Below are 19791 nucleotides of genomic sequence, written 5' to 3'. Positions count from 1 at the left end.
ACGTGCCCATTGTGTACGCATAGTATTTGTTATTGGGATGCATGCATACATTTTTTTTTGATGGGGGGAAATTTTGTGCTGGGGGTTTTTCCATGGGGAGGGAAGTTTCCAGGGAGTGAACTTGTCAGGGGAAATTATACACTGCGGGAATTTGCCAGAATTCTTATACAAAATTCTTTTTATGTGTCTTCCTTTCTCTTTTCCGTCTCAATTTTACGCGCGGAGTGGTCAAGAGTAATTGTCCATGGTACATTGTCACCGGGATTGTATTGTCTAGAGGATATTTCCATGGTGAGGGGGCTTCTCCGTGAAGATGAGGTCAGAATTCCTGGTATTATTTGAAAAACAATCAAAAATTAAATGAAAAACAAGTTTTCCTACCGAAAGTAAGGAGGGATATTAAACCTTAAAATGAAAAGAAATTAGTCAGTATATCAAAGTGGCTGTCCCCTCAACACCTCGCTCTTTGTGCTAAAGTTTGACTCGTTCTCATAGCTCTATTTTTTGAAAAATTAAAAACTTTAGCATAAAGAATGAGGCATGGAGGGGACACTCCCTTTTATATGCGAATAATTTCTGTTTGTTTTGAGTTTTAATGTCCCTCGTTACTTTCAGTAGAAAAAGCTAGTTTTTTTATTTAATCCCTTTTAGGATTAATCCCTTTTAATACAAAGCAATAATCCATTTTAGGATTGTTGCTTTATTTATTTATTTATTATTTTTTTTTGTTTAATTTGGTATCACTTCTTCACAATGGTTCAGTTTAATGACTGGCTTTTGTTTTGGCTCTGAAATTGACATGTTTGACATGTTGAAATTGACAATTGATTAGTTTGAAGACAAGTTCGAAGTAAAGCCATCTTGATAGTATTAGGACTATAGACTAGCTTTAAAATTTGTATCATAGCTTAAAAATCACTGTTGTATAGACAGAAATAACCGGATTTCTAGAGTTCATATGATGTTTGATTGGATCTGTTAGGTAATGCTAATGCATGTTCCTTACAATCTAAGATTGTATGAACTCCTTTTGGGTGACCTTATCCTGAGGTTTGGCAAAATACTGCTGTCTATTCCTGATTACCGTGACATTTTAACCCCAGAAGCCCTGACAGTCAGCCGTACGAGACAGAAGCTAAAACTTGTGCCTGTGCGTGCTCGGACAAACCGCTACCAGAACTCTTTCGTCCCTTTTTTATGTCAATATATAATAGTGCATAATAACATATTTTGTACTTCAACATCAAATTAGCCATTTGAGCTACGATTGCTGTTTAAATAAACCTTTCTCTCTCTCTCTTGTATATTACTCACTATTATTATAGCTGGCGAGGCCAAAATGCTACCTGATAAATTAATCCAATATTTCTGTATGCTGTTCAATTGCTTTGCGGTTCTTAAAAGAATATTTAATTTTACACTTATGTTTTTAAGATAATTTTAACTGTATACTGAAAGTTACTGACGTCACAACTGATGTAAGACTATGAAAAACTTTATAAATTAATTTATTTCTGTCAGGCTACATACTCACTTTTTACTCCAAAATCAATATTCCTGTTTTTTTATACATGACTTTTGTGTTTTCAGTAAAGCGCTATTTTTCTTTAATCCTAGAAACATAGGAAAACATATTTAGTTGGTTTATTTGCACTAGTTTCGCTAATGTATACTAGATGGGCTGTGAAGTTTTTTGTCCGTTTTAAGTTTCAACTTCACTCTTTACTTCCCTCGGAAAAAACTTTATTTTTAAATTAATTCCTTGTAAGACTAAATGGCTGCAAGCCAAAGACTATCTATTAATCTCTTGATAATACATGTTGTTTTTAATAACCGAAAACACTAGGCTATTTTTCACCTTAATGTTACAACATACACCTTAAACCATAGTGAGACAGCTGAAAAAGAAATAAGTCATTCAGTTTGCTGATAAATGCTCTTTTTGAATATAATTTTCATCTTTGGAGGTAGGAATTCCAACTGGACGGGGGAACAGTGGCGTAATTTCGTCAAAATCCATGGGGCGGAGGCAAAGTTGGAGCCGATTTCCCCGAGTAAAGAGAAAATGACACTGAAAAATGAGTCATATAATGCTATTCAGGCAAAGGTATACCAGAGAAAACAGATCTGTTTCTGTGAATGCTTGACTTATGTAGGTCTATCTTAATTTTGATAAGATTCTTTGAGATTCTAAAATTTGGCTGGGAAGGGAGGCAAAGTGGAGTCACGGGAGGGAGGCGATTGCCCCCCTGTCACATAATAAATTATGCCCTTGTGGGGGAGGAGGCAATTTCCCTCCTCTCAGATTTTGAAATATCTCCTTTAAAGGAGTTTTCAATGAATGTTTCCCTCTCGTACCTTTATTGAAAAAAAAAATCAAAATTTACAAAATATTTTTACCATTCCCCCATAAACTTTCGTGAATTAGTACCCACGTCCAAAAGTACTTAGCGTTAAAAATATTCTTTCAATGTCAAATCGATCTTTGTAGTCCTTTTCAGTTTTATGGAACCTCAGATCCTCCTCGCTACCCTAATGCCTGGGGCCCTGGCCTTAGGCTAAACACCAAATTTGTTGATTTTGATGGTTAGTATTCTTTTTTGTAGTTACAAACTAATCAACAGTGCTAATAATGCTCTAACGCCTACTCGAAAATATACTAATAAATTTAATAAGCTCTAAGCTTAGCCTGGGGCTGTATGCCGGCATTACGATGAGGAGGGACCAGGATTCAAATAAACTGAAAATGACCATTCAATAGAGTTTCTGATAATAGCCTACTGGTTGCGGCAGTAACTACAACCTAAGAAATAAAAATACTATTATCTGTTGTTATTACTAGTTTAAAGTGGTAATGAATCAGAGGACTATCCAAAAATGTTTTTAATTTAAATGTTTTGAATTACAATTGGGAAAAGAACACCCACCATTACCAGCCAGCTGTTTAGTCCTGTTTTAATCGCAAATACCAGCGAAATCAGTAACCATCAGAAGCTTCAATCGGGGAGATTTCTCCTCTTAAGTTTTTTGCCCCACCCCTCAAGATTCTAAAAAGTATCATTTTGGCAAACTTATTGAAAAATACCTTTTTCTCGGATATTTTTCAATAAAATAAAAAAGAACCTCTCTCCCCCTAGACTTGGAAAGATAAATTTTGCCACCGCCCCCCTTATTCCCTAAATGTTTTTAAATTAGTACAACTGACAACCACCATATTCTGAATAAGCCAAATTGCAAAATTTCGTTTTGTACGGTAGATTTAGGCTAAAACTTAAAGAGAAAAAGATTCCAAAATGGAAAAAATTCCATATGGTATGCCGTAGAGCAGAGACGTATGCCGAAGGGGTGAGAAAAATTCTAACTTTTTACAAATATTTTGGTACTTTATATTCAAAATGTCAAATAAATTCGTTTCATTACGTGGCCCCTTCCTGAAAAAGAGATCTTTTGTATATGGCTACTGGAGGGTAGGAGCACATCAGTGGTATGATTTAAAAAAGATATTCTTCTAAAATATACACACCAATCGTCCTGTGGTGGCGCAGTGGATTTGACCTTAGCTTGGTAATACGGGACCCAGAGATCGAATCACGCTGCAGGGCCGACGCAAGGACCATAGTAGTCAAGAAGCGTCGTTAATTCTTAAATAATAATACACACCAATCCATGTAATACACCTCAATAAACAAAGTGCAGGTAGATACATATACTAATAGCTTCTTTAGTACCATGTTGCCTTTACATGTACAAATTAATACCATACCTGCATAGCATAAGTACCAAAGGCTAAACTGTAGTAGTAAAAATAACACCATCCTAACCCTTTTGACTCCAAGAACGTAACTAAACTTTTAGTACTTCAAAACTAACGATTAAAAGAAAAAGAACAGAGGTGTAAATCAGAAACTTTTGATTTCGATCTCAAGGGTGATTATAATCTTAAGGGTGCTTCAAGTAACAGTTCAGAAAGCGGAAGAGGCATAAAGCTTCAGATTGAATTCCTGGAAATTTTAAATCTGATTTACAGTACCATAATAGTTTTTTGTATGAAAGTTCTTCAAGTAATGTCATTAGTCAAAGATATCGTTTGTTTAGCAATACAAAATTTTAGCTTACCATAATTCTTCAAAAATGACTTAATAATTCCTTTCGCTACTTTTCAGAAAATAAAAAGAGAAAAAAGACTGTGATAATTAAAACAGCTGGTTAGTACGCCGTCATAGCTAGCATTTCGTGGTAGTGGTGGCAATAACTCGTAAGCACTACAGTAAAATCAAATTAATTAAAAATCTAATAAGAATAGTAAAAATAAGAATATGTCAGTGGGGAAAAACATTTGTCGGAGAGTCTGTGTTAATTTCGTATTTACTTATAAATTTCCATCAAGCCTTTACACATAATTTTTTCCTATTTTAATTAATGAGAACCAATTAAAACTTCTTTTTATAATTCTGAATTTACAATCATATTTAGTAGTCAAACAGTTCGCGGAAGCGAGCTGTAAGTAAGGAGCGACATGGCTCAAAATTAGCCAAAACTCTAAAAAACAGATTTTTGATACTAATAGATACATAAAAAGAATTGGATTTTTGTGCTGATTTTAAATATATAAGTTTCATTAAAGTTTAGTCTTACCCATCAAAACTTACAAGCCAGAGAAAATTTCCCGTATTTTAGAAAAAAGGTAGAAACGCCCCTTAAAAGTCATAGAATACTAATGAGAATCACAACGTCAGATTTATCATATCAGAGAACTCTGCTGTAGAGGTTTCAAGCTCCTCCCTGCAAAATATGGAAATTTTGTATTTTTCGGCAGAACAATGATCATGGATGCGTTTATTTGTTTTGTATGTTTTTTTCCCCTAGGGGTGATCGTATCAAACCAGTGGTCCTAGAATGTCGCGAGAGGGCTCATTCGAACGAAAGTTAAAAGTACAAGTGCCCTTTTTAAGTGACCAATAAATTGGAGGGAAAATAGGCCCCCTCCCACGCTCATTTTTTCCCAAAGTCACCGGATCAATATTTTGAGATAGCCGTTTTGTTCAACATAGTCAAAAAATCTAATAACTATATCCTTGAGGACAACTTAATCCCCCACAGTCCCCGGGGGAAGGGCAGTAAGTTATGAACTTTACCCATTGTTTACATATGGTATTGGTTATTGGGAAGTATACAGACATCTTCAGGAGTAATTTTTTCTGATGGGGGGGGGTTACGTGGGAATATCTTTCCATGGAGGAGTTTATCATGGGGGAAGAGAATTTGCATGAGGGGGGTGCTGGATTTTCCTGCACTATTTAAAAAAAACAAAGAGAAATCATATACTCGTCATATACGTAATTAAAAAATATGCATATAGAAGTTTGTTACGTAAGTTAATTTGTAAGTTAGGTATATTTATTACTAATAAAAACGTTCGTAAATAAAATTAAAAGTTCTAGTGATCTTTTAAGTAACCAAAAAAATGGAGGGCAACTAGGCCCATTAGCCCGCCCCTTTTTTTATCAAAATCGCCTGATACAAACCATTTAGCCAAACAAAGTAAAATTAATGTGCAAGTTTCTTTTTAATTATTCGTTTTAATAGTTTCGTTATAATTATTTAAGGTAAGGAGTGACATTAAAAATTGAAAGGAACAGAAATTATTCCGTATATGAAAGGGACTGTCCCCTCCTTAACGCCCCGCTCTTTACGCTAAGGTTTGACTCTCTTTCACAACTATACTTTTTAAAACAAAACTTTAGCGTACAGAGCGGGGCGTTGAGGAGGGGACAGTCCCTTTCATATATGGAATAATTTCTGTTTCTTTTAATTTTTAATGTAACTCCTTACCTTCAGTTAAAAAAACTTGTTTTTTTTTTATATTTAATAGTCAATCAAAAAAGATTTGTATCGGCATATATCTTTGATAAACAGGATTTTCGTGCACATACGTCATTAACTCATCCAGTATTTTTTTGGGCGGGAGGGGTGGGTTCCAATAATAAGAAAACTTTAAGGGGAGGAATAAACTTTTTTGAAAATATGAATGAAATGTCCTAAGAGACTTTTTAAAAATTAGGGTTTAGGTAGCCCTGGTCCCAAGGCTTCTTCTTCCGTACGTTCCTGGTCTTATTTAACGCTAAATACAGTCAAAGAAGATTTGGGCATTATCTTTATTACACAGTATTTAAGGCAGTACCTGATTTTATTAGTGTTGCAACATTGTATCATGACAATAAATGAGCAAAACTAATCAGTTAAGTTGGACGACGATTTTTTGAGAGAAGTTACACCATCCTAAGCTTGTTCGCCTCCACTTGGTTTTTTCTTATTTTTCTAACCCACGTTTTTTTTTTCTTATGCCTATTACTGCCAAAAACCTTATGACTTGATATTGATGTGTTTTCATTAAAAATTGAACTCCCAGTTTTCTTAAGCTTTTAAGATATATATAGGTGTAAATAGATATACATGACTTTATATACATATACATGGCTGAGTAAATACGATTTCAGTTTTGCTGTCCCTGTTATTTAAAGCCTCTGAAGACAAATCCTTTGCTCTCCCACCGGATATTTTATTTTATACAATTTTTTATTCCATCTAAGGAAATAAGAAATCGCCTACAGAAGAAGCTGAATCTAAGCGGGGGAGGGGGGTTTGGATCAAACCCCCTAGATTTGGTCCAACTCGTAAAAACGTAACAAATATTCCTTAAAACAAAATTTTTGCTACATTAACATAAACTTCATCCTTTGTATCTGATCAGTCGAATTATCAGCTCCGTAGCTTTCACAACATTCACATTCCGCGTACTCCATCGTCCAGAACCTTCCTGACTCGGCTCGAAATTGCTACTCGCACGGCCGTATCTGGGAAGGATATGGCCGCCCAGCAACCCTAAAAAAATATTTGTCCGACTCGTAAAAACGTAACAAAAATGAATATGAACCAATTTTTGATGCATTTTTAAAAGTTTTTTAGTACCCCCCCCCCCATAAAAAGATTACTGTACCCTCCCCCTGCCAAAAAAATCTGTTTACGTCCCTGGCAACTCGTTTGGTACTGTCAGACTTTACAAAATATTTGTTTTCCACGTAATTTTTTTATGGAGAGGGAGGGTATTGCTTTGTTTTCATTTCTTCTTTTTTTTCGTTTTTGTTTCACTGATTTTAGTCAATTTATTGTATTTTATTGAACGTATTCATTTTATTATTATTATTTTTTGTTAAATGATGCTTTAAATCTATATAATTTGTTTTTCTTTCTTTTGATTTAGTGCTTAATTGAAACGGATATATTCCCCCTCTTTCACAGGCCTAGAAGCCATTGGGGGATTAGCACCATGTATTCTTTGTTTGAATATTTAATTGTGAATAATATTGTCTTATGTACCCCCAGAAGACTCCAGGACCTGAAACAAGAACACAGTAAAAAATGAAAATAGCATACTAACAAAGACTCAGGGGTTTTTTTTTCTATGGGATTATTTTCTGGGAGGATATTTTCTGGTGGTGGTGGGGGGTATTTCCCAAGAAGGGGTATTTTCCACAGGGGGTATTTTCTGGGGGGATCCACAGGGTGGGGGATCCATGGGGGTATTTTTTGGGGGAGGATAAACGCCTAGAACCATTTCAGACTGGTTCCTGAGACAATGTGTCAAATTGTTCTGCAGGTTTTAGGCGACTCGGGCAGAGCATTCCAGACAGCATGAGTGGCTGTCAATGGATTAAAGATCAGCTTGACTGATGGAGTGAAGGAAATACGAATGTTCTAAACAATGAACATTTTCACAATCGACTCGCGAAAAGTGTATTTGAGATTCTGAAACGGTACTTATATACTATACCGCCAACACTCAAGTTTACGCTATGTAAAACCCGAGAACAAACCGGTTTTGTCCGTCTGTAATAAGAAACAATTAGCTTACGCATAGTGGAAAACAAGTGACGGGTGACAAAATACAGTGAGTTTTATATAGTTTGGACTATGTATTTGCCCATTAAGGGGTGGGGGTATGGTGTTATGTTACCCGACCTCCCCCTAATGTGCAAAAATGTAGCCCAATTTTTCTAATATATTATGTTTTCCTCATGTTTTGGTATTTTCATTAGGATTAACCTAACTTCACTTCTTGATTGTTGGCGGTATAATACATAAATACCTCTAAAACATATAAAAAATTCTTCGGTATTTCATTTTAATTAGACTAGTATGCTGCGTGAAGGACATTGTCATCTATGAGAATACCTTGTGACATGGATGTTCCCATGTTTAGGCGCATAGTACACATTCGAAAAGTAAAGTTAGTTTAATCCTAATGAAACATATCAAAATAAGATGAAAACATAATACATTAGAAATAAATTGGGGTATGTATTTTCACATTAAATAGGGGGCGGGGGTAAAGTATAGCGAGTCTGCATGCAAAATGTGCTAGCTACAATTATTTTGCATAATATGAAGGAAGAATCGTCTTCAAACTTCACGCTGTCCAAACACTTTACCCCCCGCCCTCTAATGTGCAAATATATAACCCAACTAAGTCCACTGTATTCTGTTACTTGTTTTCCGCTGAGCGTAAACTAATTGTCTCCTAATTCAGACAGATAAACCCGGTTTTCATTCATCTAACAGAGAAAACTTCTCGGGTGTTTACCAGATGATACACAAGTACCCATTGAGATATTAATTTCAGATGGTCGAGGCAAGTCCGTAAATTTCGCTGGAAATCTCAAAGCATTAGGATTTGTTTTTTGTTTTATTACGAACAACTCTTTAGCCTTCTATAATTTAGATCTAACATGGCTCTATTAAGAGTGGAAAATCCCAATTTTAAATTCTATGCTGCAAAACATTTGTTATAGAGTCACATGTAGGCCTATTGCACATGACGTGTAATGACCTTATTTAAAAATGACATAATTTCAAGCTTTGACACTTCTAGGTCCGAGTGTTTTTGCCGCTTCGTTTCTGCAATATTTTCGGGAAAATCCCCGAAAATACAGGGATAGTGGAAACACTGAACAGAACGCAACTGATGAGCCAAAAGTAATGAATGAGAGAGGTGGTAGCAAACTCTCAGCTGCCATTCCTGGGAGACACCTGACGCTTTGTAAGTGGCCATAGAATTCCTATGTTGTTTTAAAATTACATAGTCAGCGTGGGGGCGGAGTACACCTGGTGTATCGACGGTAAAACATATCAGTCTAGCTTTTGTTACGAAAAAGAAACTCAGTGATAATTTATTACGCCCCCAGGCATTGTGCACCCCCAGGTCCGTGTCTATTAGTAAATCCAGGCCTGCTTATCAACTCCGTGTGTAAAACTTCTCTGTATGTGAGGGCGACCCAAGATTTTAAGAAAATAAGTTACAAGAATAGAAAAAATCGAGAAGAATTAAAGGAAATTACGGGTGAAATCTTGAAAGATTATTTTGTTTTTGGTGAATGGAAGCATCCCTACGACATATTTTATAAGTTGTTGATTGAACCAATAGCTAATAAAAAGAATTTTATAAGGGTTTCAAATATATTCTTTAAATTCTTTAATCTTAAACTTGTCCAATAATGATTCAATGACTATGTGTCCATGATCATATTAAAAATTTGTTTGATCCCCTGTGTCCGATTGGTTCCTTATATGTCTCTTTAGGTAAGGCCAGAGTCTGTCGTCTTCCAACACACTTTTCTCCTAATATGTTTTCTCGACATCTAATTAAATTGAGATAAACTTATAAGGGTACTAAATTAATATCCTTTATGCAGAATAGAGAACATCAAATGAAAACTATTTTGCATGCTGAACATGGTCTTCGTTGCAAGGGTACCGATCTTTTTGTTCGCCTTCAGCCGGAAGTACAATGCGTGATTGGCATAGTGGTTGCACAATAGGACACCAAATTGGTACAGATCTTATTGACAGAAAAAGCAGAATTTGCTTTTCATTTCAAAAAGAAGCAAAATACAAATTTATTTATATGAGTATATCCAGGAATTGTTCGGTAGTTGGAGTGAAAGCTATGAGTAGTTTTTAAAGGAATTAAAAAATTACGGAAAATCTAATTTGTTAATTGATTTTTGAAATTTTATGTTTCGACAGATTTATAGAACTAGATTTAAAAAGGAGGTGGTAAAAAACGTAATTTAGTACCTAATGGGCCATGATATGAGACTAAAAATTCTATAAGGCTCGATTCTAAACCGATTTTTTACAAGAGAAACTTTATCGGGTAAAATCCTCCCATCCGGAAAAATACCTTCAACTTGCACATCGGTAGTAATAATGCAGTTAAAAAGACTAATTTGACTTAAGAAATGTTTCTACAACTCGCGAAGGGATCCAAAAATGAAGGTGAAAACATTAACCTCCCAAAAAACTAAATTCTTTCGTTAGGCCTCCCCCTACCCGCACTGACCACAATTCGTTTTCCAATTAAGCTTGCTTTCTTTATTATGTAAGAAGGGTAGGCGGGTATGAAGGGTTGTTTGGGCTTGGGCTCACTCTCAAAAGCTCCCGAAACAAGACAATTAACCATATTTTATACTTACTTCAAATATTTTTTTTCTAGTTAACTCCAGTATTTGAGGGATGTTTCCCCTTTTCTCGGAAACTGTATAAATTTACTATATTGGTAGCTTTTTATTGGCCAGTTCAACGTTAATGATTTTACCATTTTTAAAATCAGCATGAAATGAAAATTGTTTTGATACACTTATTGTTTAAAAAATTCTATATATTAGAATTTTGATTAGTATCAAAAATTCTGATCAAAATTCTGTATATTAGAATTTTGATTAGTATTGGTGTGGTTGCCCATAATGTATTCCCACGACTTGCTCTATGCAGATCCTTCAGAGTAAACAGCTCTTATAAACAACGACTTTTTTTGCTTTATTAGACAGAGTTGATCCATGTAATGGCCTCCAGTAAGTTGCAACAGAATAGAATCTATATATATAAAAATAAGTTGTCTGTGTGTGGATCTGTGGATGGATCAGGTGACGTCATGTTTGTTCGCATATGACGTCTGAATTATTTCACACTAATACAAAAGAAGAAAAAAACTAAAAAAGGTAAAAACTACAAAAAAAACTAAAAAGAAAAAAAAACTAAAAAAGCTAAAAAACTAAAAAAAAACTAAAAAAAGGTAAAAATCTAATAACTAAAAAAAACTGAAAAAAATAAAAAAAGGCAAAAACTACAAAAAAAATAAAAACTAATAAAAAAACTAAAAAAGCTAAAAAACTAAAAAAACTAAAAAAAACTAAAAAAAGGTAAAAAACTAAAAAAAACTAAAAACTAAAAAAGAAAAAAACTAAAAAAAAAGGAAAAAACTGAAAAATAAAAGAGAAAAAGAAAACTAAAAAAATATGAATAAATATATATAAAAATAAGTTGTTTGTGGGTTATGTCTGTCTGTCTGTCTGTCGAGTGACGTCGTGTTTGTCCGCATATGACGTCTGAATTATTTCACACTAATACAAAAGAAGAAAAAAAACTAAAAAAGGTAAAAACTACAAAAAAACTAAAAAGAAAAAAAACTAAAAAAGCTAAAAAACTAAAAAAAACTAAAAAAGGGTAAAAAACTAAAAACTAAAAAAAACTGAAAAAACTAAAAAAAGGCAAAGAAAAAAGGAAAAAAATAAAGGAGAAAAACAAAACTAAAAAACGAATGTACATACAGACCGGGACACCGGGATACAAATGACGACCGGGACACAGGGAATATAAATGACGACCGGGACACAGGGACACAACTACAATGGGGACGCCGGGGGGCACAGGGGGATATAAATGACGACCGGGACACCGGGACACAAGGAATATAAATGACGCCCGGGACACTCAAAGAGAAATCACAGACTGGAACACCGGGACACAAATGACGACCGGGACACAGGGAATATAAATGACGACCGAGACAGAGGGACATAACTACAAAGGGGACGCCGGGGTGCACAGGGGGATATATAAATGACGATGGCGACTCAGGGAATGGTCGATTAGCAATCACCATCAACAAAGCTCAAGGGCAATCATTAGAATCATGAGGTATAGATCTGAATACGGATTGTTTTCCCATGGACCATTATATGTTGCATGTTCAAGAGTCGGTAAACCTGACAATCTATTTATATGCACAGACAATGGGACAGCAAAGAACATAGGGACACAACTACAATGGCGCGTAACTAATATGACGCGTAACGACTTACGCGCGCGGGGGGGCTTGGGGGGGGCGCGAAGCGCCCCCACCAACTAGGTGTTGGGGTGGCGCGAAGCGCCACCCCAACAGCTAGTATTCTTTAAAATATAGTATCCCTCTGGGCTGTAGCTCAAGCATTTTTATTTGGGGGCAAGAGGGGTCAATATTCGGATAGGGTAAAGGTAGCGATGATTCGACAGTTTTTATAAAACACCACTTTTTCTATTCCAGAAGGCTTAATTTAAAGACTTTTGGTTTGAAAAGTATTTCAGTATGTAGGAAAAAACATCTACGAATTTAACTGTTTGATTAGAAGTTTGAAGTTTTATCAGAAAAAGGTACAAAACTCCAATTTTCTTAAATTGGAGCGTTTTTACCTACAAATCCGACAGAACAACAAAGCTACCTGTTTTCGACGTAAGTCAGAACCCTATTCGACACCTGTCGAAATACTTTGGGAATGCTTGTTGGCGGATCCTGGTGGATTCGACATGCCTATCTTTTTTACTTTATTTCTTCGTTTCTCTTCAACTTTTTTAAGTGTGTAAATGTATAAAATACTATTCAGATAGCGTAAGCAAAAAACTGGAAAATTGCCTAAATATAAGGATGAAGTTGGATCATCATATGGAGTGTAATCGTGTTATATAGGTCTCTTCATAAACGCTATCTGGAATGGCCTATTTCTCTCATCTTTAACCGTCCAGCAAAGATTTCTTTGTTGTTCACAGTTAAAGTGTTGTCATCATTTGGCGATTTCAAAGTTAATCTACCAGTTAATTCACTTTAAAAATTTTTAGTTTGGACTATCCTTTGTCTGGAAAGTCCAGAATTTTTGAAATATTATTAGTAGTTTGTGACATCGAGGAGTTAACATGTTTCATTAGTATTTTGAGTGGAATTGGGTAGGATAAAAGTGCCTCGCTAATTAGGGAGGGGTTCAGAGAGAATATTTTGTATTTTACAGCTTGGGATCTCTTTGAAAGAAAACATGTATACAATTTACTAAGAGAGGGTGTACTTCAAATTCAGTGATAAATGAAAATATTCAGTGATGAATGAATTAGAGTGTAGTGATCAACCAAGTCAAATACTTAAAAATATTAACATAGCAAGAGGTCAAGCGGCATTTCCCCGGGTGATGGAAAAATCTAGCATCAAATCAGTAAAACTACTATTAAAAAATGTTTTTTTGTGTGTGAAATATTATTACAAATAATAATCATCAACGTCTCTCGTTGCTAAGAAAGTACTCGTAAATTCGATAACTATATTTTCGTCAGAGGACTTTGAATTTCGACACCAATCGATTCTCATTTCTTTTACATGTTCAGTGATGTTTCGACAGAGTCACCTATATTTCGACAGGTCCTGTTGCTGTCTGTCGAAAATTTTTACAAGGTTACTACAAGATATTATCAAATGAAATGAATATCATAATAGAAGCCCATATCTACATTTGAATTCGGATCAAGGAACATTTTTGGTTGGTCTGGTATTCCACTACATCAGACAAGAATTTTCGACACTTGGAACGTATTTTCGTCACTATAATTAAATTAAAAAAACAAGTTTTTTAACTAAAAGTAAGGGGTGACATTAAAACTTAAAACGAATAGATATTATTCCGTGACAATTCTTCATTGGTTTTGTTGTACTATCCGCACTTGTTTTTTGGTTTTGCTTTTTTCTTGATTATATCATTTTGTTCAAGCTGAAGAAGAGAGGCGGTTGTTCTATCGAAATATCCACTTTCTGTGTTTTCTTCAGTATTTTCATTTGGCCTTTAAATATCCAATTTTTGATCTTTTTTTCTTTGTGTTTTGGCTGGCCAACGTGGTTTAAGAAACTTTCTTCTGTATTCGTATTCTATTTTTTGATATTGCCGAGAGGGATTCGCCCTCTCAGCAACACAGAACTCTCTACGCTAAAATTTTATGTTGCTCCTTACTTTCAGGTCTAAGTCGTTCTCAAAGACATAATTATTATATTTTTCGACTATGTTGAACAAAATGGCAATCTCCAAATTTTGATCTGGTGACTTTAGGAAACAGATGGGCGTGGGAGGGGGCCTAGTTGCCCTCCAATTTTTGGTCACTTTAAAAGGGCACTAGAACTTTTAATTTCCGTTAGGATGAGCCCTCCCGCGACTTTCTAGGACCACTGGATCGATACGATCACACGGGGAAAAAAATAACAAAAAAAGATAAACAAATTAATACGCATCCGTGATCTTTCTTCTGGCAAGCAATATAAAATTCCAAATTTTTGCAGATAGAAGCTTGAAACCTCTAAAGTTCTCTGATATGCTGAATCTGATGGTGTGATTATATCAAGATTCTATGAATTTTAAGGGGGTGTTTTTCTTTTTTTTTCAAAAATAGGGCAAATTTTCCCAGGCTCGTAACTCGATGGGTAGGACTAAACTTGATGAAACTTATATATTTAAAATCAGCATTAAAATACGATTCTTTTGATGTATCTATAGGTATCAAAATTCCGTGTTTTAGAGTTTGGTTACTATTGAGTCGGGTCGCTCCTTACTTACAGTTCGTTACCACGAACTGTTTTATATTAATTGCCATTTTAACTAATAAAAACCATAAAACAACTTTACCCCCCCCCCCCGAACGAAGCCCCTGGTATCTTTGAAACCAACACTTTAAGCCATGTGAAAAACAACATAGTGACTAAACAGCTTTAATTTCTGTTCTACTAGCATATTTTGTAGTATAAACTCTCAGGAGACTTACAATTTTTGTAAGTCTATTAATGTAAATCAAATGACACCATGTGTGACCAGGCTATCAAATGAGCGTATCTGCAATATTGTGGGAGTATGTTGTGGTGCTTGTAACTTAAAGAGGGTTTTGCAGGAGAGTGGCGATCGGAAGTTGAATTGCGACTCAGCTTGGTAGGGTAGAGCTAAATTAAAAGACACAAAATACATCCGGACTATCAAAATACCACACCCAATATCAGGGCAAAATTCAGATGATGAAAAGAAAATAGAAAAGAAATTTATTTAAAAAACAACTATCACAAGCCCTGAAGGGCCGAATTCACACTTCGGAGTCAAAAATATCATTAAACGACATAACAAACTGGAACACTGGCGAAGAATGCCAAAACAACTACGAAAAAGAAATCAAAATGAAAATAAAAGAAATTCAATAATTTAAATGTAAAATGTGAAAAAAAGATTGAAAAGAAAAAAAATGGTTAAAATAGATCAATAAAATTAAATGAATAAATACAAGTTAAAAAATTCAATGAGAAACTTAAAAGAGGGGTTGGCAAAACCAGTGAATAAACCCAGAAACTAAAAAGAAGAGACAGAAAAATACGTATAAAAAATTTAAAATGGACACTGAATGAGAGGGGTGGGGGTAAAACAAGCGAGAAAATGCAAAAACCTGGGCAGCATCACCATCCAATAAAAAAGGAGAAACTAGGGGGATATTTTGTTCATTTTTTTTCTGTAATGAAGGGGGACAAGTTTCTTTTCATATCTGAAGGTAAAGCAGTGAGTGGGGGACAAAATGGGAACTGGTTCAGAGACACCTCGAGGCAGCAGTGATCTAGACGTGGATTGAAGTTTGGGGAAACTTCCTTTAGACGGGGAGTGACGTTTTTTTGTGGGAGGGCTTGTTATTGTATTTATTTTGCAAAATGGAGGCACACCATACCTTCCGGTGCTCAAGGGTTTCCAACCTAGCTTTTTTGGAAACAGAGTGCAAGGCATCTTGCCTTTTTTGAGAATTATTCGTAAGGTTTATTTTTTGGATACATTCAATTTTTTCCGATTCTTCACGGAATATACCACGGTGCCAAACTGGACAAGCATAGTTGAGATGCGGACGGAAATTAAGTATGGATTTGTAGATAAAGTAGGTGAAGGAAGGGAGAGTGGCAGGGAGACTTAAGGTTTGCGTCGTGGGGTGGCAGTGAATGTATTTTTTATCTCCGGCCAAAGCGTTTTCGCACTCTAAGCTGTTATGTGATCTAGGAGCTATTCACAGTTCAGTAACGAGGTAAATAAAAAGACAATATGTCTTGGCAGAAGCTTGGGGGATCAAGTTGAAACTTTCTGGGAGTGTCTCTTGTATTGGGAGTTATCTTATAAAATATATTGGGAGTAAGTATCTTTTCTACTATTTTTAATAAAGATCATTATTCAATAATATAAAAAAATCAATAATAATAAAAAAATTATTCAAAATATAGGGCGAAGCTTCAGTCTTGTTTTATTTTATGTTAAAAAATCTAATTAAAACAAGGGCACTTGCATGATATAGCGACGATCTAACATTCTTCATCTAAGTAGAACCTGTTTCTCACGGTCAATTTTAATGAAATATATCTAAGTATGATACAAATATAATACATTAAAAACAAATTTGGGTCATATATTTGCATATTCGGGTGGGGGGGGGGAGAGTATAGTGGGTATGGATGCATGATGTGTTAGTACATTTATTCTGCATATTATGAAGTAAGAATTGTTTTCTAATTTCCCAAAGTCAAAATAAATTACCTCCATCCTCCCCCTAATGTGAAGATATATAGTCCAGACTATACATTTCCCATCTATTCTGTCACTTCTCTTTGTCTTGTCTCACACTAAGCAGAAAGAAAGAAACAAACAAAAAGGGTTCTGCAATGCGTCAATGGATGAACAACTTGAGTGGTCGGTGCTACATCATACAATTACTAAGTGGGGTTTTGGCAATATAGGGGAGTAATAACCCCGTTCCTCTCCCCCAATTGGAACCCCTGTCTGTAGGTTTTTGGTCTTCCAGGGTGGAGCCGGTTAACCTCATGTCCATACAGTTATTAATTTGTAACACATACTTTCCCAAAGCCATTTTTTTATCTGGCTGAAATGATCAATAATTCATTTCTCAGTCTTTTTTATTACTTTTTTGAGAATTACTACAAATAAAATGTAATTGTGTCATTCGCTGAATCTTGTTTGCACCCATAGTACCTTTTAGTGACATGTTTTACTTTGATTATGACAATCAGCAAATAGAAAAATACAAGTTGTTTTGGATGCCTTAGGAGTTACTGACCGTATTGAGAAGTAGGTTATTATTTTCAATAGTTTTACAAACAGTTGATCATCGATTCAATTGTGTGAGTTTACTCTCAAAATTTACCTCTCTAGATTTTCTTGCTCCTCTCTGCCAGATTTAAAAACTTACCTTGTTTTTTTATTGTCATTTGAAAAATCAAAAAAACATCAAAATTGCCTCCTCCGAACAGATTTTGAAAAGCGTATTTTTTGTCTTTACTAAAAAAAAAAGAGACGAAAAACTTAAAAACTTTAACCCCATCTAACAATTTTCGCGGACAAGCTCGAAAATGTTGCGGGAAAATCTCAAAGCTCGACATTAGGGGATCCTTTTGCTTTTATTCCGAACAAATTTTTAGCCTTCTATAACTTAGAACTAGCAGCTAGCACTGGTATGTTAGGAGTGGAAACTTCCAATTCTAAGATCTACACTGTAATAAATTTGTTATGAAGTCACATTTGTTACACATAACGCGTAATAACCAAAATATCCGTAAATCGTTAGTTAAATATTATGACACCTTATCAATAGGGTCGGATTTTAAATTCTGACGCTTCTAGGTGCAAGCGTTTTTGCCACTCCGTTTTTGCGAGATTTCCAGCGAAATCTCCGAAAATTCAAAGATAGTGGAAGCACTGAACAGACCGCAACGGATGAGTCAAAAGTAATGAAAGAGAGAGGTGAGAACTAACCATCAGCTGCCACTCTTGAGGGACATCTGACATTTTATAAGTGGCTATGGAATTTCTGTATTGTTTTTTTTTCAGAATATTACTTTTCTGTGAAGAGGCAGCGCGGCGGAAGAATGCACCTGCCACATCGACGATATATCAGATCAGTTCAATTTTGGTTAAAAAAAAGAGCTCACGAGATAATTCACTATGTGCCCTGGAATTGTGCACCCCTAGGCCCGGTCCTAGTGGGTCTATCGGTAAAATCCAGGCCTGCTTATGAGCTTCGTGTGTAAGACTTTTGGGCAGGGAAGGACAATCCAAGATTTCAAAGAGAGGAAAATTTTAAAAATAGAGAAAATCTCGAAGAATTTAAGGAAAATTACGGATGAAACCTTTACGGTTTATTTTACGAGAAGGGAAGTACCCCCTTTATAAGCTGCTGATTGAACCAAAAGCTTATGAACAGAATTTTATAAGGTTTTCAAATGTATTCTTTAAATTCTTTAGTCCTAAACTTGTTGCTATTGGTCCTATAATGTAAAATATTCAATGACTATGTCGATGATTTTGTGGATTGGCGCCCTTTTACGAATGTAGTCTTTATATACAATTAAATAAATAAACAAGTTTTTTTTAAATGAAAGTAAGGAGCAACATTAAAACTTAAAACGAACAGAAATTACTCCGTATATGAAAGGAGCTTTTCCTCCTCAACGCCCCGCTCTTTACGCTAAAGTTTGACTCTTTCTCTTAACTCTATTTTTAAAACAGTAAGAAACTTTAGCGTAAAGAGCGAGGCGTTGAGGAGGAAAAGCCCCTTTCATATACGGAGTAATTTCTGTTCGTTTTAAGTTTTAATGTTGCTCCTTACTTTCATTTAAAAAAACTTTTTTTTTATTTAATTTCTGGACGTTTTTGAATTAATGCATGTTTTGATCTTGGCTCTCCGCACATAAATAATTAAAATGAAATTTGCATATTAATTAGTTGCAATTAATCGGAAGATTTGAGAAAAAGGAGCGAGGGAGGAGGCCTAGTGCCCTACAATTTTTTGATTATTTAAAAAAGCAACTAGAACTTTTAATTTCTTTACTAACGTTTTCATTTGTAAAAAATATACGTAACTTACGAACTAACTTACGTAACCAACTTCTATATTCGTATGTTTTTATTGCGTATATGAGGGTTGAACCCTCGTCGATACCTCGCTCTTAACACTAAAGCTTAAATTTTGTCCCAATTCCTTAAGAATGACCTCTGAATCACAAAGGCCGTAGAATAAATAGTTGAAATTACTAAAAATACTTGAGCGTAAAGAGCTAGGTATAACGAGGAGGTAAACCCCTCATATGCGTAATAATTTTTGTTCGTTACTTTCTTAGCTGCTCCTAATTATGCTAATTTCTTATGCTGCTCCTTACTTTCAGTAGAAAAAACTTTTCATATTTATTTTTTCATTGTTTTTTCAAATAATGCTAGAAAATCCTGCGCCCCCTTCATTGAAATTCTCTTCCCCCATGAGTAGTTTCTCCATGGAAATATCCTCCCATGTAACCCCTCCCCCCTAAACCAAAACAATCCCCCTGAAAACGTCTGTACACTTCCCAGTAACCATTAGTATATGTAAACACAGGTCAAAGTTTGTAACTTGCAGCCCCTCCCATGGGGACTGTGGGGGATTAAGTCGTCCCTAAAGACATATTTATTAGGTTTTTCGACTATGGTGAATAAAATGGCTATTTCAGAATTTTGATCCGGTGACTTTTGGGAAAAAATTATCGTGGGAGGGGGCCTAGGTACCCTCCAATCTTTTTGATCACTTAAAAAGGGCACTAGAACTTTAATTTCC

General features: G+C 35.2%; 2 protein-coding genes across 5 annotated transcripts in view; one reads left to right on the top strand and one right to left on the bottom strand.

Moving 5' to 3' along the window:
- The window catches only part of LOC136036882 (protein obstructor-E-like), a 76914-nt gene extending 73025 nt beyond the window's left edge, over positions 1–3889 (bottom strand). Inside the window, exon 1 of one of the 2 annotated variants that reach the window (XM_065719227.1) lies at positions 3764–3889. In XM_065719227.1, coding sequence (XP_065575299.1) covers positions 3764–3815 — 52 coding nt within the window. In that variant the 5' untranslated portion in view covers positions 3816–3889. The remainder of the gene's footprint in view (positions 1–3763) is intronic. The other variant, XM_065719226.1, reaches the window with a different exon arrangement.
- Positions 1–18588, top strand: part of LOC136036884 (uncharacterized) — a 104719-nt gene extending 86131 nt beyond the window's left edge. For 2 of the 3 annotated variants that reach the window (XR_010619802.1, XR_010619806.1), the window contains exons 3-4: positions 8930–9097; positions 18036–18588. Coding sequence is in view for 1 of the 3 variants with exons in the window: in XM_065719230.1 (XP_065575302.1) it covers positions 8930–9111 (182 nt within the window). In the remaining 2 variants the exon portion in view is untranslated. Of the gene's footprint in view, positions 1–8929; positions 11201–18035 lie in introns of those variants that run through there. The other variant, XM_065719230.1, reaches the window with a different exon arrangement.
- Positions 18589–19791: the final 1203 nt, after the last annotated feature.

This window comes from Artemia franciscana, chromosome 16, assembly GCF_032884065.1.
Source record: "Artemia franciscana chromosome 16, ASM3288406v1, whole genome shotgun sequence".
NCBI classification, from domain to species: domain Eukaryota; kingdom Metazoa; phylum Arthropoda; class Branchiopoda; order Anostraca; family Artemiidae; genus Artemia; species Artemia franciscana.
The sequence above is the reverse complement of the archived record's forward strand: the minus strand, read 5'-3'. Positions and strand labels throughout refer to the sequence as shown.